Source organism: Anabrus simplex, chromosome 1 (assembly GCF_040414725.1).
Source record: "Anabrus simplex isolate iqAnaSimp1 chromosome 1, ASM4041472v1, whole genome shotgun sequence".
Lineage (NCBI taxonomy): Eukaryota > Metazoa > Arthropoda > Insecta > Orthoptera > Tettigoniidae > Anabrus > Anabrus simplex.
Window position 1 is genome coordinate 1,207,328,541 of NC_090265.1, and position 27,646 is coordinate 1,207,356,186.

Below are 27,646 nucleotides of genomic sequence, written 5' to 3' on the forward strand. Positions count from 1 at the left end.
CACATTTACCAATCACCCTTTCGTATCCTACAGTTCTATTCCCAACTCTCACATTGAAATCACCCATTAGCACTATTCTATCCTTGCTGTTGACCCTGACCATGATGTCACTCAATGCTTCATAAAACTTGTCAACTTCATCCTCATCTGCACCCTCACATGGTGATTACAGACACAATTCTTGTCCTAATTCCTCCAACTGACAAATCTACCCACATCATTCGCTCATTTACGTGCCTAACAGAAACTATGTTGCGTGCAATGGTATTCCTGATAAAGAGCCCTACCCCAGACTCTGCCCTTCCTTTTCTGATACCCGTCAAGTACACTTTATAATCTCCTATCTCTTCCTCATTATCTCCCCTTACCCGAATATCAGTTACTCCTAGCACATCCAGATGCATCCTCTTTGCTGACTCAGCCAGTTCTACCTTCTTTCTTCCATAAGCCCCATTAATATTGATAGCTTCCTATCGAATTCCATTTCGTTCGCCAAGTTGTTTCCAAGGAGTCCCTCGCCTGTCAGATGGGAGTGGGACTCCGTTACTCCCATAGGTCCGAGGCTTGCTTAAAATGTTCTGAGCTCAGTAAATTCATGAAGCAGGATGCTACCCTACTTGCACATAGTCCAAGTGAGAATCTCTCCTCCAACGGGTTATGGACCACCAGTGAATTGTATAGTCCTAGCCACCTGAGCACAAGGAGGGCCATGACTCAGAATATGTCCGAGATGTCCACTCCCATTCCATAGCAACTGGTATCCCGACTCTCAGGACCACTTGCTAGGTCAGTCAGCCGTTGCTCATGGTTCACAAACTAGGACGTGACTACAGTAACCCACACCATGAACAGCAAAATTAAATTAAAACATAAATTACATGATATCAACAGAAAAAATATAATTGCATGAAAGCCAAATTGTTATAACTGTAATTCATTAACTTGTTTAAATAAATAATTTATTATACCTTACGACACTTATTAATTACACATTAAATACACATTATGGGCCACTTTGGGCAGATGCGCTAGATAAGTCATATTGTCCCTCATCTCATCTCATCTCATGTCGCCCAGGGGCACCCAAGCATACAGTTTCTTATCTCCTCCCGTCCACCTAGCTTCTGGGTGTGTGACCTTCAAATGACTACACTGAAAGGTGCTGCCATCTGAGCCCTAAGTGAATAGTAAGCAACTAGAGAAGGATTAGCGAAGGCTAGGCCAGAACATGCTCCCCACTATTTAATTCTGTTGAATCATGGTGATTAAATAGTCTGATTTGCCCTCATGGTAGTTGGGTTCACTTGAAGCACCACTCGGCCACTGATCCACAGAGTTCAGGTTCTGTAACCACAATGAGTTGATCATTTCAACAAAAGCACACAAACATAAGCAACACAAGCAACAAAAATATTTATGAACATTGATAACAGGAGGTACTAAATAGCTTTGACTGTGTCCTCATCCATTATTATATGCAGTATGAAATTAAAGAAATGAACTGTTCACACACACATATCAGAGTTCCCAGTGCAGGTCACAAACACAACACCATAATTATACATACAATCTGAAAATGAACAAAAAGAAATATTTGCATGGAACATGTAGTATTTTCAATGTTAGCCACAACTATTCTGTTTAGTGTTCAATAGGTAACAGAATTTTATTAACTCCTGAATGGGTCATGTAAAAAGACCACTGTTTGTTTTGATGGTAGCCACTCATGCGAGTCCATCCTTCCAGGGTGAACATTTTCCACCACAGCCAACTTCCAACAGAGGAGGAAGATTGTCCTCCTTCAGCAGAACAACTGTTCCAGCAACTAGGTTCTCTTTGGAACAGATCTGTTTCTTCCTCTGCTGCAGTGAATTTAGATAGTCGGTGAATTTAGGTAGTCGGCAAATCACCTCTTCCAAACTGCTGTTGCTGCTGCATTGATTGAATACGCTGCCACTGAGGCAATCTGTTGATGGGCAGATCAGCGTAATGTCAGGTTCAGGAATGGTTGTAGTGGGGGCACCATTTAGGAAATTAGCAGGTGGTAAACAATTAACGTCATTAGGGTCTTTGGATAAGGCTGGAATCTGCGCAGTAAGGGTACACAGCTCTTCAAATGTCAGTAGTGCAACTCTTTTCAGTGGCATTTCATGCACTTGACAGCTGCTTTCAATAGGCCGCCAAAGTGTGGAGAGCTAGGAGGTATAAAGTGCCACGTGATGTCTTCCAATGCTAATGAACTCCGTATCTCTTAACAAAACCTGGTTGAAAGGAACAGCTTTTGCAAATCCTGCATCATTCTATTAGCTCCAATTAAGTTAGTGCCATTATCACTATAGATCGTGGAGCATTTTCCACATTGAGCTGTGAATCTCCTCAAGGCTGCCATGAAGGCATCAGTAGAGAGATCACTCACCACCCCCAAGTGAAGAGCCTTGGTAGCCAAACAGGTGAACAATGCGATGCAACTCTTCGTTGTCTATTTGCTTCTTATATTTACCCTTTGACGAGGAAGGAACCAGCATAATCAGCTCCTATGTTAAGAAATGGGTGACTCTCTTGCACTTTAGTCACTGGGAGTTGTCCCATCAGCTGTTCTGCTGTTGAATCTAAAACAGTTTAGACATTTGAGGATGACTCTTCGCACAGCTGCCTTGGCCGTGGGAATCCAAAATCTTTCTTGTAAAGATACAATTACTAGTTGTGCACCTGCATGCAAAAGCCTGATGTGTTCTACCATCACAACAAGGTTTGTAAAAGCATGCTGGGTAGGAGAAATTAGCTGGTGTGTAGTTTCATAAGGTAGATTCAAATTTACACTTCTTCCTCCTATCCTTATCATTTTCTTGTCATTTAAGAAAGGATGTACCGAGCTCGATACCTGCAGTTGCTTAAGTGCGGCCAGTATCCAGTATTCGGGAGATAGTAGGTTCGAACCCCACTGTCGGTAGCCCTGAAAATGGTTTTCCGTGGTTTCCAATTTTCACACCAGGCTGTATCTTAATTAAGGCCACGGCCGCTTCCTTCCCACTCCTAGCCCTTCTCTGTCCCATCGTTGCCATAAGACCTATCTGTGTTGGTGCGACGTAAAGAAACTAGCAAAAAAAAAAAAAAAAAAAGTTAGGATGTAAATTTGCCATTTTACTCTTTTCTTGAGATACAGCATTTAGCATTGAGATCAGCTGTCTCTTGAGCATAACATACTTGTTGTGCAATCTTGATACAGGAGTGCAAAGCCATCTGCAGCTCTTGTGCTGTTAATATCCCCAACCTCTTGTCTTGAGGATTGGCACTGTTGTGAACGAATTGCTAACAATATGCAGTAACTCGAGTCAGTCGGGACAGTGACGAATACTTCAGCATAAACTCCTCCAAATCAGTACTTATCAACATGGCTGTTGAAAATGTACTTCATGACTCGGGTAGTTCCTCTTCTGCATGGGACGAGATTGTATCTGGCCATAATTCAGCGGGCTCAGTTATCTAAGATGGTCCGTGCCACTACAGGTTCATACCTCTTAGTTGTCGTGGAGCAACACATCTGTATATTAAGTCTGCTGGATTGCAACTGGTAGGAATGTGTCTCCATTCTATCTTGTGAGGGTATTCTATAATTGAAGAGGCTCTGTTGGCCATGAATGTTTTCCAGCGTGTAGTAGGAGATGCGATCCAAGCTAAGATGATGGTGAAGTCTGTCCACAGGTACAGCTTGCTGACTGGAAGAGACAAAACTGGGAGGGTCTTGTGGAGTAGACAGGCAAGTAGTAGAGCTCCACACAGTTCAAGTCATGGTAGTGGCAGTTTCTTTGCTGGTGCTTCACTGGATTTAGAACATAATAATCTGACACAGGTCTGTCCTTTTTTGTCAACAGACTGTTCATAAAGAGAAGCCCCATAAGCTCATTCTTATGCATCAGAAAAACCATGAATTTGTACAACAAGAGGGGGTCCCTTACATGTGACCAACTGCTCAATATACAATTTTCTTACTGCCTGCAGCTGAAAGTGAAGTTCTTCCCATTCTTTGACTACTTGAGATGGGAGTTTTTATCATCCCAGTTCAGACTGACTAGCCAAAGTGTCTGCGTAAAAATCTTTTAAGAAATTACCAGTGGACTGACGAACTCAAGTGGATAAAATATTGATGCAGTGACAAATAAGATTTTTCGTTTAGTTAAATGAGTATCAGCAGGATAGGAACTGTCTGAATACATGTTGCCACAAACGAGAAAATTATCCGTTACTGGATGCCATAATAGACCTAAAGATTTCACACTAGTAGTAGGGAGCTGGGTTTCCATGTCCTCTTCTGAAACTGCTTCCAGTAATGCTGGGTAGTTTGCACACCATTTCCTGAGGTGAAATCCCCCACTCTCTTGCAAATTAATAATTTCAGACTGCAATTGAAGAGCATCCTGGAGATCATCACAGCTGCTTGCTAATCAAGAGAAAAATCTCTGTGACCAACTGCTGTTCTGGGGAACCTCGATTCTTCATATTCAGCGAGTTGCTTCAGGCATGTGGTAGCCAGGAAGGGTGCTGCTGCTGTACCATATGTTACAGTAGTCAGTTCATAGTGACTGCGTAGGTACCCAGGAGATTCCTTCCAGATAATCCACTGAAGTTTCCTATAGTCTGCATGAACCATGACTTTCTGATATATTTGAACAGTATCTGCAGTGAAGGCAAAGGTATGCATTCTAAATCTTGGAATAATAAAGAACCTCTTGTATTGTCGTTTCAACCATTAATATAGCATTCAACGAAATATCGTTAGAAGATTTAGCAGGTGCCTCAAATACAACCCTTGTTTTGGTTGTTGAACCCCTAAGCTCAAAAACTGGAAGAAGGGATAGATAGTAGTGTCCATCTTCATTCTCCAACTGAGCAGAACTGAGCAGATATATCTATCTTAACCATATGCTCCATGGCCTCTTACTCGTGATGAAAGGTACAGTACTCGTGCTTAAGTGAGGGCTACCTACAGAAATGCTGTTCTAGTTAAGTTAATCTTGAAATGACATGATTGAAGGAGTTTCCCAGAACCTCAGGTTTCTACTTGAGGGGTAAGCGAACTATAATTCCACCTGTAGCATCCCTAGTTGTATCCTCTGTAAAGTGCCTTTCATTGACTCTCTTTCCTTTTGTCATGACTGGTGACATAAGCTCTTATATATCCCAGACTGCTGTAGCTGGGTGTCTAACCTGTCCTCTGACTTCAAGAAACAAGTGGTTAGAATAAGATATTTCTCATCCCTATGATGATAATGTCCAGCAATATTCCATCCTGGTTCAGTGTCTTGGAAGGATAGGATAATCTGATAATCGAGTTCTGCGACCAGGTTTCAGTAACGAGAAGAAATGTTGTGTGCCTATTAACGGTTCATTGTCCCCTGACTGGAAGAACTTGTGGTCAGTGAGCTTCAAGTCAGTGGGCAAGTTCCAATGCTCATGCTGAATATAATTACTAGGCATGTTATCTGTGATATGTGGAAAGACAGGGCAAGACATATTAACACTGTGAAGTTACAGTCAGGGTGTAAAAAAAAAAAAAAAAAAAAAAAAAAAAAAAAAAAAAAAAAAAAATTTAAAAAATTCAAGTCGATGACTACCTTTTCATTTAAATTGGATTTATTTGATTTAAATCAGGTTTTTTCAATATATTTTACGTTTTTACTAATCATTTGATATTATATTCAGATTCATGCATGCATCATTGTGTATGTACCTAAGGTGAATAATCAGGGATGAATGTAAATTCTGTGTTTTAACAATATCTTAATTGGGGGTATGATATAATATCTTTTAAAACTAGTTTTCTGTCTCATGACTTATTCTTTTAAATCAAAAACATAAACTAGAAAGTATTCTTTATACCAAGCCTGTTTTTAAACTAGTTCATCTTCAGTCACATTTATTGCTTCCTTATTTAAGTGCTAATACAAAAACACAAGCTTGGGAGCTTTGTCTATACCAGGTCTGTTTCTGTTTCTTAACTTTGAATGAACAACACCAAACGTAGAACACACACATTCTACACTTGCGGGTAATGTTCTTAGCTGTTAAGAGTTGTATATCTTTGTCTATTACCAACTTCCCAATGACATTTTTTTGAGATTTCCACCACTGCAAAGCAGACGCACCTTGCACTACTTCATTGGTGAACATTATTGGAATGAAGGGTTGAGATTTTGCTTGATATTTTCACAAGTGTTGGGCTTAATACTCTCACGTTTATTAAAAAATAATATATTTATGCTAGTCATACAGAACTGCTCAATGCATGATTTATTAACTGTTCTTTATGCCATGATTGATGTTGATTCCCATAGGGAACCTGAAATATTTGTACCGAATGAGTAAATTTAAAATACCATTGTAATTTGGTCTGTTATTGGACATTATAAATTTTCCAGCAAACTCATTCCTGGTTGCCGGCGTTTCGCTCCAGTGTGCTAAGTTGGGCTCATCAGTTGGCAAATAGCACCACCACCAATACACATGGCTAGTGCATAACGTGGAGGCAAAGGCATTAATGTTAATTTTCAGACTGCCTTTAGACTAATCAAAAGGCTTTCAAACCAGCCTTCATCCCATATGAAGACAGACTGAAGATCTGTCTACATGGCCCCTTAATGAATGCTGAAGCCTGCTCTCTGGATGAAACAGAAGCAGAAATGAGCTTTATGGACAGAAGAAATGATTGTAGAATTATTAGGACTTACATGGAGAGAGTTGCCAATCTACTTGAAGACAGCAGTGTATAAAGATGTGGAGATTGTCCTTGTCCTCCTTCTGTGAATTCTTTCTATTTCTCCTGCTTCCCACACTGACCTGTCATTGTGTTTGATTTATTCTGAGTTCCTTTCAGTATTCTTCTTCTGTATATAACTAGACTCCTGTTGGAGTTGATGCTGGAATCATTTCTTGATAACAATAAGTTGCAGGTGTCAGACGAGAATATAATCTTTCACCCTTATTGTTTTTAATCATCTACTAGCATTATTTAATGGAAGGCATTAAGTGAAACCTAAGAAGACTGCATGTCAGGTGGAGAATATGAAATTGGAACATGTGGACCAATTTAAGAACCTAGAACATCAATTCTCTTGGGGTAGTATAGTAAGGAAAATAGAATCAGCATGTAGCAAAGCTCATGTAGTTAGTTTGCTTTTGCAATTTACAGCATTATTTAAGAATAAAGAGAGTTTGCTGATAAAATTATCCTAAGATTGCTTTGATTTCAACAATCTCTGCTGGACGTTCCATTGGGTATCCTTTTGTATCGCCAAGTGTCATGTTTTAATTGTCATCTATATGAAAAATGTCAAAGAAATTGGTTGGATGTGCTGTCTGGCAGAAAGTATAGTGGAAGCTTAGAGTAAGGGGATAATCTTAAGATTAATGGGTGCAAAGAAATGTGACATTCATTTTCAGTAAATCGTCATTTTACCTTCATTGTGAGTTTTATCAATTTTTTATTTGTTAGTTGATTGATTAACACAAATGTTTGTGATGGTAATGCTGAGTCAGTTTTTTTATCATCTTTTTTAGATTTCATGTGGAGTGCTGTAAAAGACCCCTTGGATTCCCCGCTTACATTTGACCGTGATGGATTGGATCTAGCCTTCAAGTATTTTACAAGTTCTACGTTAACAATGAGATTGGCTGGCATAGCCCAGATTAATAGTCATATAAATATGTTCAATGAACTGTGCAATAGTGAGAGCATTGTTGAGGTGGAAAGTGTAGGCCAAAGCCTGGCCAATTGGCTTATTGACAATCAGATAATATCACACATCTTTGGCCCAAACTTACATGTTGAGGTAGGTGTACACTATCTAAAAATTTTTAAGCAGTAAGTTATTCATAATTTGTATTGTAAGATTTATATGTTTTAAAGTCCACAGCGAGATTATGGTAGTAGAATGCCAAAGCAAAGTTTTGCCACAGACACTCTACATATTACTTGTCTTTACATGTGTGTGCTTGTAATATGCGGTGTCATCAGTTACATCAGAACCTTGCTTATCCATCATAATGAAAGGGACGGGAGGAATGGATAATTGGAAAAGATGGATAATCAGAATTTTTATGTTCTTTCAAAGAAGTCAGCAACTTTTTCTGAGCTTTAATACCAGCAATTTGTATACCTCTGGAGTAGCCTAAAATGAAGCTCAAGAATGAAGTGTCATCTTTTTGCTCCATGAACTGCACGAGGATATCTGCTGATTCAAATGCAGTTGGTAGAGGAATACAGGATCGAGCTACATTGTCCTTCCTTACCACTGTCATCAGTGTCATATAGTTGCTTTGCATACAGGGTCAGCAATAATGTCATCATCACTTTTTATTTCATGCCCAGAAAGTTCCACTTTGTCATAATTCCCTTCAAAACCTTCAAATTTGTATACTAGCGCCTCAGTGTTGAAATACTTCTTCACCAGGTTTGTCAGATGTCTCACATTTTATCATGTTTCCATGCACTGTATCTGGAAGACAGCCTCTTTTGTAAGTATTTTTCTTCCAAAATGGCAGTATTGGAACATTCTATAAGAGGCTAAACAGTTCCCTTCTCTAATGCCTTTTCACTGTTACGGCAGCGTCTTGATCCATAAGTTGAATTAATGTCACATTTAGTGGTTAGATATGAAATAAAAATTTCTTCATCTGGTGTTTCAAATAATTTTGAAGAGAGTGAGATGGTGAGATTATCTAGAAATAACATCACTTTATGAGGCAGACCTTCAGATGAGAGGAATTCCTCTCTCTGAGAAACAAAGATTTGAAAATATCCCCAGTCGTCCATAATGATTTATTGTTGTTGTAATCAACAAGTAAATATTTCTGTTCTGTTCCTTTGAACAAACATGAATTCTTTACCTTACATCAAGTTTCAGTTAATGCTCTCCTGGAGCGTTTGCATAGCACAGAACAGTTCATCATTCCTTGCTGCATTTGTGCCGAGGGGCTGATTTCTCAGTTACTTTCAACTTCAGTCTTTAATTCATGAATTCGTGAATGGGATTTAAATCACTGTGACTATCTGGTACATGCAGAAAAAGTTGTAGGAATAAAGTTATGTTGGTTATAAATCACTTGTGCTTGTTTCATAAGTATGGGTCTTCTCTTCGTTCCTGCTAAAACCATTGAAACCGTGTATCATCCAGAGACTTAAAACTAGATTGGTTCATGGTTGTCCTGTTCTGAAGTCCATATTGTTGTGATTCTGATATCATATGCATTTGCTAAATTAGCCACCATTTTTCTGTTTTCAAGTCTTTTAGTTAGTCTAATTTTTGTTTCAATGTCTATCAGTTAGCATTTTGACTTATTTGGATGACATTGGATCACTGGTAACATTTATGCTCAAAGTGAGAACTGAAGCTTAGTTGACAATAGTTAATGAGTTGCAACCTTGCGATTGACTTTTTAAAACTTTCGTGAGTGATTGGTCAAGTTTGGTAGGCTCATCTCAACAGCAGCCAATAAGGCTCCCACTCACTCGTTAGATGAGATTCGACATAGAACGACTTAAGAACAATCAATAAGGCAAAGGTTGACTTGCTTCCCTAACAAGAAAAAGGAAAGGTGTTGTGAACTGAAGACTATGACTACAAAATAGTCCAAAGATGAACTCCCAGAAGACCAAGGAAAATTAGGAGAAATTTGTTGAACAGAGGAAGCTGATGACCAAGATAATGCGAGGAAACAAACGACCGACTGATCTAGGCGAGATCCAGAGACTTTTACAGAATCATAGTAAATAAGCTACCTAATCAAAAGTATCTGGATACCTATCTTGAATATTGTACTTAGACTTGACCCGTGTCATGTTCCTTATTATTGGATATCAATATGGGCTGGGTCCACCCTTCGCCTTTATGACTGCTTTAACTCTTCTGGGAACCCTTTCAGTGAGGTGTCTTAATGTCTGGAGGAATGTCAGCCCACTATTCCTCAAGAGCCGAAATCAGAGAAGGTAGTGATGTTGAACGCTGGGGTCTGGAGTGAAGTCAAAATTCTAACTCGCCCCAAAGGTGTTCCATTGGGTTCAGATTGGGACTCTGGGCAGGTCAGTTCATTTGAGGAATGTTATTGTCCACAGACCATTGCCTCACAGAGCAGCGTTATGACAGGTCATTGTCATGCTGATACAAACAATCATCATCTCCAGCCTGGTCCTCTACTGCAAACAGTATACAATGGTTTAAAATGTGTTCATATCCATCCGCATTTACAGTCTTACTAATAAACGGCGTATAACTTTTATACAAAGTTTATCACTGTTTATGTACAATTTGTTACTAATAAACCGTGTGTAAGCCTCCTGTGTATGCGTACATAACTATAAACAATCCTACCAATAAACTCTTTATACCAAGCTTATACACCTCTTCAGCACAAAACGTTACTAATAAACTGCATATAGGTTCTATCATGTATAAGATTGTTATAAGCAGTAGTGTTGCATTTAACAGTATTTCCGTGCAATCATAAGAATATCATTGGTGGTGTAATTTGACGAATTATATTAATTACGAGTTCAGTGACTGAAGTGGATTGAAATAATGAACAATTGTGACGATTTAGCACATGATATTTTAGATATCGCCTGTTTAGGTTATGCACAATAGTCTGTGAATCTCTCTCTTGGGTGTCTATCAGTGAATTTTAATTAATTGTTGGCCTAGCCATCTTACATAACATAGCCGTCAATATGGGTGAAGATAATATAGCGGATCAGTCTTTGCCTCCCGAAGAAGGAGAAATCGTAATTGTAGTCCAACCTCCCAGTTTCCTTGGTCAAGCTGCCAGAACTCCTTTCATCAATAATTACTTTTGAGGTGACGAAAAATGAAGAGCAGATATTATGTGACTACAGACAGTGTTCTTTACAAATTCATCTTAATTTATATTTATTAGTTAGATGGTTACAATACAATGGTGCCGATGGAACAACTAATAATGTAATAATTTCAATTTCCTAGTTAGGGGCCCTTGACCTTTTTGTAACTGTCTCCATTATTCACAATTTTCTCAATAATCCCACGGAAATTTGCTATTAACATCACGTTGGTTGTCACCTGTTTCACACCCGACATGACGAATATTTGTCGATTGCCAGCTGTTCACCACCTCGTGTTGCCACAGAGTTTAATCGTCCTACGACATGACTATTCAAAAGGTTTTGCTCCCAGATAAGCAGAAAGAGCGATCACAAAGGCAGTGTACGTGACGAAATACGTCAGTGAACTACAGGAAGAGATTCCTACGGCTTGCAACGAGTGTATACGTGTGGTATAGTAATACAGTGCTTATACAACGTATATTAGTAAGAAAAATCTGTATCACTTATACAGGGTCTATTCAGTGTATAGCTATAAAAGTGTTAAACAACTGTATAACGACTTTTTATTAGTAAGACTGTCAGAGTTTTCTGAAGTGCAACAAGAGGACCGCACCCTAACCACAAAAAACACTCCCATGTCATAACACCAGCACCTCCTTCGTATTTCACTGTTGGTAGTACACACAATTGTAGGTAGCGTTCTCCAGGCATTTGCCAAACCCAAACCCTTCCATTGGATTGCCACAGAGTATACTCTAAATCACTCATTCCAGTCAACCGGCACCTAAAGTGTTGCTTACCATTGTCTGCAGAAGTGCTTGGCATATGAGCAAAAGCTCGACCATTGTTTCACATTCTTTTTAACTCCCAACGCACAGTCATTGTGCTGGCTGGATTGTTGGTAGCAGTTGGGAACTCATGAGTGATTCCTTCCGATGATTTCTTGCAATATTTGAACTAACTTTTAGGCAGTTATTATGATGGGTTCACCACTCTCAAAGGCTAGAGCTGCTGCCCACAGGTGATGAGGCCGCTCCTAACATGGAGTACAGACGCCTTCTGCAGCCGCTCCTAACCTGGAGACAGACACTGCTGGATAGGTTCCATTGTCATGTCTTACAATGAGAGGACCTAAGAGAACTCATCCACCTGAAGCTGTTGGTCCCTCTTAGAGGGTCGACTTATTTCTCACTGCCCGACACTATAAAATCTGTTAGGAAAAACTTAAAACGGTCCACCTTTTCAATACAAAAATGTTATATTTGTTTATAACATGTATTTGCACTTGGAACTAGTTTCGACGCTGTGTTTGCGTCATCATCAGCCAAAATGTGGGAAATAGGGAAATTTTGGCTGATGATGACGCAAACACAGCGTCGAAACTAGTTCCAAGTGCAAATACATGTTATAAATAAATGTAACATTTTTGTATTGAAAAGGTGGACCGTTTTAAGTTTTTCCTAACATCCTTTCTCAGTTCAATACGGACAAAATGAAATTCCTATGTTTAAATAAACTATAAAATCTATCTGGGTACATTTTAAGCTCCTGATTCATTCTCCCTGTTCGGTTCATTCCTCTCTGACTGGATGTTTGCCTTATTTTCTTTTTGTACTGGAAAATAACCACAATTCTACTGCACTACCAGCAGATAAATAACTATCACTACTACTGTCAGAGTCTGTAAGCATCTCAGTATTACGGCATTGCAGTCTCCTTTAGTGTCGTTTAAAAGCAACTCGCTTACTGACTAAATATTATTACTCACTACATTAGATGGCTTGAAGTATGGCCAGGAGAAATGCTTCAGTACTTTGTGTTGAGGTGAGGAGAGGTGCATGGCGAGATGTTTAACAAAATGAACAACTCCAACATGTTTTTGGTCTAAGGAGAAGAGAACTGTTAGTGATGTTTTGAAAGTATGTATGCGAATTTGAAGACTCTTCAACTGACAGAAGTATTTTGTTTAGAAAATATTGCAGCACGGTCATAACTTGAAAGTATCAAGTTCAACATCATCTTATGATGAAACATAATAAATTGAACGTGGTAAACTTGGAACAAAAACACTATCAAATACATGGAGTTCTTGTAATCATAGATTTAGTTAAACCTGGACCAATATGAAGTAAATTCAAAAAAGACTTGTGCAGAGCATTTCTCTTGGCAAACATACCATTGACTAGGCTAAACAATAAGGGCCGATTGCAGAAACAATGACTAGCTTTAAGCCTTAGACAACGTCTAAATCAAGCACGATCTGCCATTGCATAAACAATGTTTAGCCGATGCTTAACTAGACATCATTTAAAGTTTCAGTATTGGTTTGAAAATGGAGATAGAAGTATTTTTCATGCAACTCTTTGCTCGTCGCAACCAATGAAATTCGTCGGTGCGCGCGCCGAACACCAGTCAGCTGTTTCTCTTCCTACATACTACTCAAACATGGCCAAACATGAGCATGACTTGCCCACAGATGAGTATTGCTTTCGGTGGAAATTAAATCTCATAATATTATTGACACTAAAGCGATATGCCACCATACGGGGAAGTGTAGATTTGATTATAGCATTGTTACCGTGAGTGAAATCTACTCATAAATGCGGTAGCTTTGACGAAGGGAAGATGAAGTGGTAGTAATGTGTAACTGAGTGTGTTGTACGGGCCATATAGACGTAGCTTGCATTCTGGAGATCGTAGGTTCGAAACGCATCATCGGCAGCCCTGAAGATTTTTTTCCGTAGTTTCATTTTTTACACCAGGCAAATACCATACTAAGGTTATTATTATGGCCATGGCTCTTCTTCCCCAGTTCTTTTTAAACAATAATCACCACCACCACCACCGCTTGCCTTTTCCTATCTGATAGTTGCCGAACTTATAAGATTATATACTGTATATAAAAACCACTTACAACCTACTTTTTTAGTTTTCACTAGCCTATTATTTGTGTTTACCTGGCAGTAAATATAAGTGAATCCTTCCCGGTTGATGTATGTGACAGCCCTCTAATGATTGGAACACGTAATTGTGATATGTATGTAGTCAAAGTGACCTATAAATCCATGGAAATCACCCCATGTATATAATAAAATATATCTGTTGCCAAGAATTGTATTCATGTTGACAGTTACCGGACTGTCCCTTTGTCAGTCTCAAGAAGCAAGTCTCTTGAAAAGCAAAACCTTATTTTAAGATCTATCTCCCCGTGCATGTCAAATGAATTGCAGAGACCCACAGAGAGGCCGTCGGACTAACCTTTCTTCCTGGAATCGTCTCAACATGTTAATATAAATTACGCGTTTCATGGTACATAACCTCTGATTGTGATTCACTCCTCTCATTTGAGGTTAAACAGTGCTCTTGGCAGTGTTTAAACATGACTGGTTGAACATCGGTTCTAGACAGTGTCTAAATGATAAATAACGTCTCTGCAATGCAGCAGTTATACTTAAGCGTTGTTTAACCGTAGACATCGTCTGAACACCGTTTCTGCAATTGGCCCTAAGAATTTAATTCATTATACAAAACAACCTATCCCAGATGAATAAACGAGTAGGAAGATGTATGTTTCTGAGCTATACAAAGTGACGTTAGGTAAACTAAGGGAAAAGGCCGATGGAAAATATATTTGTCTCACTAGACAAAACAGCTGACGTGGATCAGAGATCTGTAATTAACTTCCTGTTTGGAATTTTAGGAGAGGAAGAAGAGAGAGACAAATCATATCTATTATTATTGGACCTTCATGTTTTATTATACTGTGCATATAAATAATTTAAAGAACTCAAATCACAGATAAGGCTTTTTGCAGATGATGTTATACTGTATAGAGCAAGGATGGCGACCCTTTTCCAGCTAGTGTGCAATTTCAAGTCTGGTTTATTATTCTCAACTGTCTACTGTGCCACCTGTTATTTTCCTTTAAGGAATGGCTTTAATAAATTAATTAATAATTATTATATTGCATGTTCCATGGTCATATTTTGCAAATATTGCAAACATAATTTTTGTATGTTTTAAGAACACCTAACATTATTTATAAGGAAATTATATACAGTAATAAGCGTTCATTGTTGCACACTTCCTCATTATTAGATATAAAAATACTAATATTGCCAATGGACTTCAAATGAAATATGGTTCTCACATTTAGTGTGAAATATGTTGCTGAATCTTAGAAGCCATGTCATTTATGTTAGGTTCCTAACTTCTTCAGACGTGCCAAGTCTCCCGATTTAAGCGGGAGACTCCCGATTTTTCATCGTTCCTCCCGATCTCCCGATCGCCGGGTCCAATCTCCCGATTTTCAGAGCAGTATTAGTGATTTTCTTATTATTTTAAACTCCCGTGGATTTCCTCATTCTGTCGATATATGGCTGAGTATGGCTGGTCGATAGTAGTTCTAATAATGATACCAGATGGCAGTACGGGGCACAGTGGCCAGTCATGTGCTCCTCTTTGGTCTATAATACAGTCATTCCCTTTGCAAGTGAGTCAGGCGAGTAACCTAACCTCAGAAGTAGCACGCCATAGTCGTCTACGTGGGCCAGGACCTGCAGAAGTGCTTATGTTGTCTTAATATTTGTGTTGGCCAAAATGTCAAAAAGAAATATGATGCAGAGTTTCCGTGTTTGAGTCAATCCAGGAAGGGACCAACTTCACATTCTGTACTATATGTAGGTGTGACTTTTCACTTGCACATGGCAGGAAGTGCGATATACGCAAGCATATGCAAATGAGAAAACATAAGGAGAGTGTCCAGTGTGTAGAAAGAAACCAGAAACTGAACTTTTCATGTAAAAACCAAGATGTAAATCCTGTGACGAATGCCGCAGCGTTATTTACATCATTTATTGTAGAACATAACCTGCCTGTAAATTGTACTGATCACCCGGGACCTTTGTTTTGCAAAATGTTTCCTGATTCGGAAATCACTACGCGATATGGGTGTGCTAGAACGAAAACAGCGGCTATCATTGCAGAAATGTGCATGGAAGAAAGGGCGAAAATTGTATCACATTTGTAGCTGAATGCATTTTCTGTTGCTACTGATGGTAGCAATAAAAGCGACTTGAAAATGAATCCCATTGTTGTAACATTTTTTAGGCCTGAACTCGATGAAATTCAGAGTCTTCTACTCTCTGTGCCTAATTTAGACGGGAATGCTACTGGAGCTAACATTGCCAATCTTCTGCTCTCAACTTTTTGGGAATTCCACATTGCATTAAAAATACTGCCTAGCTCTTGGTGCCGATAATGCTTTAGTAATGGTAGGATTAAAGAATGGTGTGGCAGGATGTTTGAAGCAGGAACATAGTAACATAATCATTATAGGCTGCTCTTGTCACCTAATTAATCTTGCTGCAGAGAAGGGTGTGGCGTGTTTGCCTGTAAATGTAGATGAAAGTATAATTGATATAAGTATTTTATTATCTGGAAAGGAGTGAAAAGAGGAAAGGAAAAGTTCAGAGAATTTCAGACGTTACATAACACAGAGATCAGGAAAATTCTGAAGCATGTGCCGACTCGATGGTTATCACGTTATCACTAAGAAAGTGTTTAGATAGGATTTTGCTGCAGTGAGACCCTTTGCTTACTTTATTCAGGAGCAAAATTGTGAGTAAGGATTCTCGGATGGGAACTTTGAAGACTTACAAAATTCCTACACCCAGTTTAAGTGCAGATGTATCTTGTTTGGCTGAAAAGGTGAAGGATTGTCATAACATTTCACCACACTCCTCAGTTAAAAAATGAAACTATTGATGACGCCAAGAGCCATGCATTGTCACATGAAGAACGACTGTTCATGTTCCTTTCATCAAATTTATATAAATCTTTTTCCTTTTTACCTCAATTTTTATGGATTTCTTTGAGAATCCAAACGTAGCTCTTCAGTCAAGTATGCCGCACATCCACTTACTGAGGTCAGTTTCGGAGGAACTATTGAAGAATGTGATGGCAAAATTTGTGAAACCACACTTTTGTAAAAGCTCCTCCTCTCTCCTTGATGTAGATTATCATACTCCAGCAAATTAAAAGTATGCTTGTGATCTGATGATAGGGAACTTTGCGTTCGTTTTAGTGAACACTTTGAAGTCTGAGAAAAAATGCATGTTCTTTAAGTCTGTTAGAAAGTGTTTCTCTTCATCATGTGACTTACACAGATTTCCGTTCAAAGTTCAAAGTTGCAAATATTTCTGCTATAAGTAAGGCATCATTTTCTAGCCTTAGATTTTTCATTAACAAGTTTCTGAACATTCTGACTAGTGAAACGGAACATTTAGATAAAGAAACTGATATTCTGCACTCCCAGTTCTGTAACTTTCAGCTCAAAGAAAAATGAAAAATGGCAAAATGAAGAATTGATGTTTTGTGGGCATTGGTAGGTCAGATGAAATCAGCTGATGGTGTAGTTAAATATGACTGATTTTCTAAGGTGATGCTTGCTATTTTATCAAGTCCATATAGCAATGCAGAATGTGATAGGGTTTTTAGCAGAGTCACGAAGACAAAAACACAGTTCAGATCCTTGCTGTCTGAACAAACTTTGGAGAAACTTTTAACCTTAAAATCAGTTCAGCAAGGCAAGTGCTTTGAGCAAAAATTTAGTTCAATGTAAATTTATTTTATGTTATGTTTTACTTGGTTTTAATCTTGGCCTTTGAGTTTCTGAAGAGGGTTAAGTCAGCTACGGGTGTGTTGAACAACAATTTGTTGTAATGTGTTTAGCATGATGAAGGATGAGATGTCACATGTTCCTAAAGTTCAGGTATGTCCAATATTTAGTATTCACATATAAATAATGAAATACATATGTAGGCCAAATGGAGTTGTTAGTGTATTGAATTGTTATGAATTAGTACGTTCTGCCATCAGTGATGTCGTAATTCGTCGCGATTCGCTGTCAAATTTCTCCTGATTTTTTTACTTTTGAAAGTTGCTTCTTGTTTTCAATAACACCCACGACGCACTTAGGTTTGAACCAAAACGGTTTCTAACAGTTGACTTCACATAGTTCATTGTAGAAAATAGCTGCTCGCAGGCGTATGATGAACCAAACAAAGTAGTAGCGCTGTAGCAAGTTTCTTTATGACCGAAAACTTTTGTGGAAGGCTGTTCCACTGTTCAAGTATTAAGTTCTCTGCCTTTTGGGAAGAGTATTCACCATCAACAGCACACCTCATTTTCTTCAATGCTTCACCAAGTTGTGTGAATTTGTTCATCCATGTACTGCTTTGTTGAAATTCAATCAACTCCACTTCTAAATGGTCAGTATATATTCAGTAAAAAATATGACCTTAATATCACTCATTTGTGCAATATGTTTTGAAATAAAGTGCAATGTGTTTTTCCAAATCTCCAAATTGGGAAAATCTCTTGGAAACTATTTGTTTTCAATTTTGTAGGGCGCCCACATACTTATCGCAAATAGATTGCTTCTTGTGTCTTCAAAACTTAACTGATCTGTACAATTTGACATCCATTCAAGTTTCACTTTAAGTGAAGGAAAGTACTTAAATGTCTTTGTTTAAACATTCCTGGTGAATACTTGAAGTTTCTTTGAAATGCTATTATGATCTCAGATAATCTATCTGTAGTATGTCCCTTTCCTTGCAGTTCCTTATTCACATCGTTCTGTACTGCTGTAAAGTCACGAAGAAACATTAAATCTCACAGCCAAATAGGGTTCCTGCTTTTCTATCATGAAGGGAATTTTGTCCAAGAGCTCAACAAACCTCTGCCGTACTTGCCCACAACTCGGCCAGCGAACATTATTGTAAATTACAAGTCCACCATATTGAGATTCCACTTTGTGAAACGTCTTCGAGAACTGGCGATCATTTAGAGCATGTGCAGATATGAAGTTCACAATTTGATGAGGGCCATTCGAAAAGAGACGAGCTGAAGACTATAAAATGAAAACCGCCAAAAGAATCGTAATGCAATTGCCTTCGGAAGAAGGTGTGGTCCCAGTAAGAGCGCTCAGGTCCTATACTCGCCACTGGAGGGACATGGTGCACACCACGTGACGACAGAGCGAGCACGCACAGCCGTTGATTGTCCCCTGCACCCAGTTGTGCTGACAACAGTGAAACGGAGTCTACGAAAGAGGAGTAAAGGGGTGTAGAGCGTTTCCTGACAGTAGGAGTGAGGGGAATCAAAATTCTTCAAAGAATGTTACAAGTGTATAGTGAACACTGCATGTCCTTTGCAAGTGTCAAGGCGTGGCACAAGCGATTCAGGGAAGGACGGATGTCTTCGACCGATGATGCACGGTCTGAAACGCCACATCGCATTACCGATGCGTTTGTCCAGCAGGTGGATGCCCTCATTATGCAAGACGGACGAGTTATTGTAGCAACCATTGCCGCAGAGGTCGGAGTGAGCGTCGGAAGTGTTAACATCATCATTAAGGACAGATTGATATTTCGCTAAAAGTGCGCCCAATAGGTGTCTCACAGGGTTCAACCAGCACAGGAAGCATGTCGAATTGACCTCTCTCTTGAACATCTGCTGCACTATGCCAATTAAGGGGATGAGTTCCTATCATGAGCGGTCGCTGGATACAAGACATTGTGTCTTCACTTTGAATCCGAATCAAAACGACAAAGTCTCCGCTGGAAGCATGCAGGGTTGCTGCGACTCAAAAAATCCATGTTGAGGTAAGGAAGGCTCTGAGAGGCAAACGATTCACCTCGGACGACGTCAAGCAGTACGTTCGCATCTGGTTCACAACGCAGCCCCAGGAACCAGACGGCCATTCATAGCCTTGTGTCGCAGTGGGACAAGTGGCTCAACAATGCTGGGCATTACTTTTGAAATAACGGTACAGGTTTTCATTTTATAGCCTCCGGCTCGTTTCTTTTTGAATTGCCCTTACAGTTACCACTGAGAGTAAACTTTCAAGAACCAGGCGAGTTAGCCGTGCGGTTAGGGGCGCGCAGCTGTGAGCTCACATGTGGGAGATAGTGGGTTCGAACCCCACTGTCGGCAGCCCTGAATATGGATTCCGTGGTTTCCCATTTTCACACCAGGCAAATGCTGGGGCTGTACCTTAATTAAGGCCACGACTGCTTCCTTCCAATTCCTGGGCCTTTCCTGTCCCATCGTCACCATAAGACATAAGACCTATCTGTGTCTGTGCGACGTAAAGCAAAATAGCAAAAAAAAAAAAACCTTTCAAATGACTTCATGCCTTCTTTCATACAAACGGCTTGCAGGTGCAATATACAGTGAAACTGTAAAATAGGCTGTTTATCTGCTTCTTTAAGAAATACTACAAACCCATCATGAATACCCGCCATACTTGATGCAGTATCAGTTGTCACAGACACAGTTTTCTGTACGTCAGACCCCATTTTAATACAAGCGTTGCTTCACTTCGTTCAGTATATCTTTCCCTGTTGTAGTTCGTGAGCTCAGCAATATAAGTAATTCCTCCCTTATCACATTTCTACAAGGAAATCGGACAAAAACAGCTAACCTTGCTTGTAAGGTCACAACCGTGCTTTCATCAAGACACATTGTCCGACTCGTTGGCTGAACGGTCAGCGTACTGGCCTTCGGTTCAGAGGGTCCCGGGTTCAATTCCCGGCCGGGTCGGGGATTTTAACCTTAATTGGTTAATTCCAATGGCACGGGGGCTGGGTGTATGTGTTGTCTTCATCATCATTTCATCCTCATCATGACACGCAGGTCGCCTACGGGAGTCAAATAGAAAGACCTGCTCCTGGTGAGCCGAACCCGTCCTGGGATATCCCGGCACTAAAAGCCATACGACATTTCATTTCATCAAGACATATTGAATACATTTGTGTGAGTTATCCAAACTAGCTTTCAATTGCTCCGAAACATCTTCACTCATTCTTATTATTCTATCCCTGAAATTATTTCTGCTGGCCAGCATTTCTTTAATTCTGTTAACCATTTGTTGTTTGTTAGGAGAATCTTCAAATGTGTCAATAAGAAAGCCTTGTTCAATAACTTACCATCAGAAAACGGCTTCCCATGCTGTACTATGCGGTGAGACAGGTCGTAACTAGCCGCACTGATATTATTCCTTGGCCTGAAAGATGATACAAAAGAACTAGTTTGTTTTGTGTATTGTTCAACTTTTTGTAAAGCAAACTCTCTTCTTTCCTCACTTGGCATGGAACAAACATTTGAATGATTCATCTCAAAATGGTGCTTTACGTTAAATGTGTGGGATACAACTGTTTCCGAACACAGACAACACAAAGCTTTATTGTTCCTTTCTATCACTCTGAATTCCCTTGTCCACTGTTCTTGAAAATTCCGGTCACTCCCTTTGTTAAGTTTGTGTTTTTTTTAGCACCGAAGACATGTTTGCGAGGTCTGCATACAAACTCACCAGAAAACAATATTCAGTAAACAGTTACTAATTATGCCCTACTGGCTACCACACACACGTGACTGACGTGGGTGAGTGGAGGGCTCGCTAGACTTCCGGACCTATCAGTGTTGCAATGTTACATTTCGGAATGGAACTAGAATTTGGATTTTCCATATTAATTTCTTACACGTGAGCGCTATGACTATACGATGCACGACATATAGTCTATAATACCAGAAGTATATAAAAACATTAATATGTTCATGTGGCGTGCCACCAAAATCGCGTAGGTCCGCCATCTGTGGTATAGAGTAATAAATAAGTTACAGGATTGTGAGCAACTGCAGAAATGGCATGGTATTCTCATAAATGGGGTGAAAAGTCAGTTTGTAAGTTTTACGAAGAGGAAAGGTCCCTTCATTTTTAATGATTGAGTTGGAGTGAAAGTATAACGGGGTCTGCTGTAAATGGTGGTCCTATTCTAACCTTTCATAGGGGTATAGTGGCATCATATAGCTAGCCTCTTAACGACCTATGACCATGATTCTCTGTCCTGGGCGTGGTGAATTGCTTGTTGGAGGTTTACTCCAGTTAGGCTCTTGAGTTGATCCAGCCATCTGAATAGAGCATGTCCTCTGGGCCTTTGTTATTGTCATCTCCAGCCAACTGGGTCTTCTGACAATATGACCGAAGTACCTGAGTTGCTGCCGTTTGATAAGTGTCGTGCAGAGTCACAGAAACGATACTGCTGTAACTACTAAGAGGAAAGATTGAGGTAATCTCATTAACGAGATTTTAAATAAAGGTCACAGATCTCTTCATATGGTTATGAGGGTATTTGAACGTTGTAGTAAGGAGAAAGCATGTAAGTCTCTGATAAGACCATTATTAGGGTATGGTTCCAGTGTATTGTGTCCTCACCAGGATTATTTGATATGAGAACTGGAAAAGATCAAAGCACAATTTGTTCTAGGTGATTTCAGATGAATAAGTAGTGTCACAAAAATATTACAATCTTTGGGCTGGGAACTGGGCTCTCATTGGAGATATGGTGTGGAAATACATGGGTATACGAATATGCTTGAGTAGAGGTTTTAAAAGTAGGAAAGATCATAATATCAAGATAAAGTTGGAATTCGAAAGGTAACTGTTCATTCATAGGAAGAGGAATTAGGGATTGGAATAATTATTTACCATTGCAGATGTTCAGTAAATTTCCAACTTCTTTGAAATTAATTTAGAAAATACTAGGTAAACTATAGATAGGGAATCTGCCTCCTGGGCAATAGCCTTAGCATCCTGCTTCATGAATTTGCCGAGCTCAGAACATTTTAAGCAAGCCTCAGACCTGTGGGAGTAATGGAGTCCCACCCCCATTTGACAGGCGAACGAAATGGAATTCAATGGGGAGCTATCAATATTAATGGGGCTTATGGAAGAAAGAAGGTAGAACTGGCTGAGTCAGCAAAGAGGATGCATCTGGATGTGCTAGGAGTAACTGATATTCGGGTAAGGGGAGATAATGAGGAAGAGATAGGAGATTATAAAGTGTACTTGACGGGTATCAGAAAAGGAAGGGCAGAGTCTGGGGTAGGGCTCTTTATCAGGAATACCATTGCACGCAACATAGTTTCTGTTAGGCACGTAAATGAGCGAATGATGTGGGTAGATTTGTCAGTTGGAGGAATTAGGACAAGAATTGTGTCTGTAATCACCATGTGAGGGTGCAGATGAGGATGAAGTTGACAAGTTTTATGAAGCATTGAGTGACATCGTGGTCAGGGTCAACAGCAAGGATAGAATAGTGCTAATGGGCGATTTCAATGTGAGAGTTGGGAATAGAACTGTAGGATACGAAAGGGTGATTGGTAAATGTGGGGAAGATATGGAAGCTAATGTGAAGGGGAAGCATTTGCTGGACTTCTGTGCTAGTATGGGTTTAGCTGTTACGAATACATTCTTCAAGCATAAGGCTATTCACCACTACACACAGGAGGCTAGGGGTACCAGATCCATAATAGACTATATCTTAACTGACTTCGAATTCAGGAAATCTGTTAGGAATGTACGAGTTTTCCGGGGATTTTTCGATGATACAGACCACTATCTGATCTGTAGTGAACTACGTATCTCTAGGCCTAGGGTAGAGAAAGTGAAATCTGTCTGCAAAAGAATAAGGGTAGAAAATCTCCAGGACGAGAAAATTAGACAGAAGTACATGGATATGATTAGTGAGAGGTTTCGAACAGTGGACAGTAAGCAGGCTCAGGATATAGAAAGAGAATGGGTGGCATACAGGGATGCTGTAGTAGATACAGCAAGGGAATGCCTACAAACGACTGTGTGTAAAGATGGGAAAAGTCAAACATCTTGGTGGAATGATGATGTGAGAGCAGCTTGTAAACGTAAAGAGAAGGCTTATCAGAAATGGCTCCAAACAAGGGCCGAGGCAGACTGGGATTTGTACGTAGATGAAAGAAACAGAGCGAATCAAATAGTTGTTGAATCCAAAAAGAAGTCGTGGGAAGATTTTGGTAATAACCTGGAAATGCTAGGTAAAGCAGCAGGAAAACCTTTCTGGACAGTAATAAAGAATCTTAGGAAGGGAGGGAAAAAGGAAATGAACAGTGTTTTGAGTAATTCAGGTGAACTCACAATAGATCCCAGGGAATCACTGGAGAGGTGGAGGGAATATTTTGAACATCTTCTCAATGTAAAGGGAAATCATCCTGGTGGTGTTGCGAACACCCAAGCTCATGGGGAGGAGGAAAATGATGTTGGTGAAATTACACTTGAGGAAGTGGAAAGGATGGTAAATAAACTCCATTGCCATAAAGCAGCAGGAATAGATGAAATTAGACCTGAAATGGTGAAGTATAGTGGGAAGGCAGGGATGAAATGGCTTCATAGAGTAGTAAGATTAGCATGGAGTGTTGGTAAGGTACCTTCAGATTGGACAAAAGCAGTAATTGCACCTATCTATAAGCAAGGGAACAGGAAGGATTGCAACAACTATTGAGGTATCTCATTGATTAGTATACCAGGCAAAGTATTCACTGGCATCTTGGAAGGGAGAGGGCAATCAGTCATTGAGAGGAAGTTGGATATAAACCAGTGTGGTTTCAGACCACAGAGAGGCTGTCAGGATCAGAGTTTCAGTATGCGCCAGGTAATTCAAAACTGCTACAGGAGGAATTGGTAATTGTGTTTGTTTCGTAGATCTAGAGAAAGCTTATGACAGGGTATCGAGGGAAAATATGTTCACTATCCTGGGGGACTATGGAATTAAAAGTAGATTATTAAAATCAGTCAAAGGCATTTATGTTGATGATTGGGCTTCAGTGCGAATTGATGGTAGAATGAGTTCTTGGTTCAGGGTACTTACAGGGGTTAGACAAGGCTGTAATCTTTCACCTTTGCTCTTCGTAGTTTACATGGATCATCTGCTGAAAGGTATAAATTGGCAGGGAGGGATTCAGTTAGGTGGAAATGTAGTAAGCAGTTTGGCCTATGCTGACGACTGGGTCTTAATGGCACACTGTGCCGAAAGCCTGCAGTCTAATATCTTGGAACTTGAAAATAGGTGCAATGAGTATGGTATGAAAATTAGCTTCTCAAAGACTAAATTGATGTCAGTAGGTAAGAAATTCAACCGAATTGAATGTCGGATTGGTGATACAAAGCTAGAACAGGTCGATAATTTCAAGTATTTAGGTTGTGTGTTCTCTCAGGATGGTAATATAGTAAGTGAGATTGAATCAAGGTGTATTAAAGCTAATGCAGTGGGCTTGCAGTTGCGATCAGCAGTATTCTGTAGGAAGGAAGTCAGTTCCCAGACGAAACTATTTTACATCGGTCTGTTTTCAGACCAACTTTGCTTTACGGGAGCAAAAGTTGGGTGGACTCAGGATATCTTATTCATTAGTTAGAAGTAAGAGACATGAAAGTAGCAAGAATGATTGCTGGTACAAACAGGTGGGAACAATGGTAGGAGGGTACTCTGAATGAGGAGATAAAGGCTAATTTAGGAATGAACTCGATGGATGAAGCTGTACGCATAAACCGGCTTCGGTGGTGGGGTCATGTGAGGCGAATGGAGGAGGATAGGTTACCTAGGAGAATAATGGACTCTGCTATGGAGGGTAAGAGAAGTAGAGGGAGACCATGACGACGATGGTTAGACTAGGTTTCTCATGATTTAAAGATAAGGGGTATAGAACTAAATGAGGCCACAACATTAGTTGCGAATCGAGGATTGTGGCGACGTTTAGTAAATTCTCAGAGGCTTGCAGACTGAACGCTGAAAAGCGTAACAGTCTATAATGATAAGGTATGTATGTAGATTTTATTAGATGCCTTTAAGGTGAGCGTTGAGAGTCGCGGAGACTGTGATTTGAATTCTTGAACTGAGTTTATTATTTTAAGGCTGACCAAAAATCCTGCTCCAAATTGTGGGACATTCTTCATCAATCTCGTCCCGGGTATGCCTTTATAAAGTCTGTACCCTTGAGATTCCGAGGCATCTAATTTCTAATTTCCTGTAATCCCTTGATAAGAATAAGAATTTTGTGTTGGTCCTTTATGTCGGTGATCACTTTTAGTTTACCAGTTTGCATGAGTGAGTGTATATTGTGTGTAGAGAAGTATGTCATCTGCTTTGGTTTGATTCTTGATTTTGTCTCGTTCGTGTATGTGGTACTGGGGTATTTCTGTGCCTCCGACTTCACAGTATCTTTTAAGTGGCAGCCCACCGTATCCGAATGCTACCTTCTCTGAACTCTTGGTTCAGCTTGTGGAGTATTCCTTAAAAGGCCTTCCATGGTTGACTGTCAAGGTGTCACCTGTGTGGGACTTTTTCACAATAAGTTCTGCAATTTTTGTTGTCCCTTGTGTCATTTCTTTCAACCAATTTTATATTATTCTTTTTTATTTCAGTTCTAGGATGCTTTCTTGAAACTCATGACAATGGCTAACAAGCAGTTTACATTTAATAAACTTTGGCTAGACAGTCAAATGTTCCCAAACTGAATGGTCGGTTGGACATATTGGTAAATGTTGCAACTTCAGCATACAACTCTGGATGTGATCTAGTGAGGTGATAATGAGGGCGCTCCTCTGGAGTGTAGGCTCCTTGTGCAGCTGCCCCTAACCTGGAGAACAGACACTGCATAATGGATTCCAGTGGCGTTTCCTCCACTGTGGGGACCATCACCCCACCTAAAGGGGCTCATTCGCCCGAAGCCGTTGGCTCCCTTAGGGAGTCAGGTTATTTCCCTTCGCCCATCATTCGGCGCTGTCATTTTTAGAGCTGGGTGCCAGACCAGCAAACCCTCTTCCTTTCTCATTCCAGACTTGGGACCGGACAATGGCGAAGTTATTTGGTGGATTATATTTGAAGGGCTCGGTGGAATATAGTCAGAAGCCACAATAACATAGTTCTGAGTAAATGACAAATTAAAGTTCAGCGCAAATCTGTAAATCATCCACTAAATTTGTAATAACTTTCCTTGTATAAATGAACACTTGTATGTGTTATAAAACATATGGGAGACAGTGAAACAACGCTTTGCCCTAGTATATGATTTAAGACCATTTTTGATGAATGAGGTAACTAACATGGGCTTATGACTTTATTTCCCGGAAAGAAATTTAAGTACTTGAGGGCGAATAAATTTTTATTTATCAAGAATAGCACAATATTAGAGAATTAATAAGCCTACACTTAATTATAAAGACACAATATTTGAGAATGGATACACATACTTTAAAGAAAAACAATATGTATCTCAAGGGAATTCTTCCACATCATCATCTTCAACATTATATCCTTTAAGGGACATGAAGATAATCTGATTGGCTACAGGAATGAATGACATGACATCAGTAAATTTCTTCTGGTTGACAGGGAGTTGATTTCTGTTTTTTACTCTGAGCTGAAATAGATCATGTTCAACAAATCTTCCTTTCTTCTTGGTGCGAATGTTTGCATACTGAACTGACCCAGTGTAGTATAACAGTGCTTAACACCTAGCTTAAAAGCAAAGCAAAAGTCACCTCCGTACAGGCCATTAAGGCCCTTGGAGGAGTGGAAGGTGAAGGCTTCCACCATTGTTAACCTCGGCACGTGATGGGGTAGAATGGTTGGCTCTATGCCCGCCGACCTTTGCCCCCAGGAATTAACCTGGTACTCATTTTTGGTGTAGGCTGAGTGAACCTCAGGCCATATGCACCTCCGGAAGTGGAAATCTCGTTTATTAAACTTTACGACTTCCTGACGGTGATTCGAAACCACGTCCTTCCGCGCGAACCGAGCACGCCTTTACCGCCTCGGCCAGGCAGCCCCTACCTAGCTGAAAAGGGTCTTTGAAATTCAATTGAAATTGTGTAGTTTCACTGAAGTGAACTGAATCTCTAGTTGTGAATTTAGTGGGTATTGA

At 39.8% G+C, this 27,646-nt stretch overlaps 1 protein-coding gene across 1 annotated transcript in view; it reads left to right on the top strand.

The window, feature by feature from the left end:
• puf (ubiquitinyl hydrolase 1 puf) overlaps nt 1–27,646 on the top strand; it is an 870,156-nt gene that overhangs the window by 13,979 nt on the left and 828,531 nt on the right. Inside the window, exon 4 of the mRNA XM_068225443.1 lies at nt 7,555–7,826. Within this exon, the coding sequence (XP_068081544.1) occupies nt 7,555–7,826 (272 nt within the window). The remainder of the gene's footprint in view (nt 1–7,554; nt 7,827–27,646) is intronic.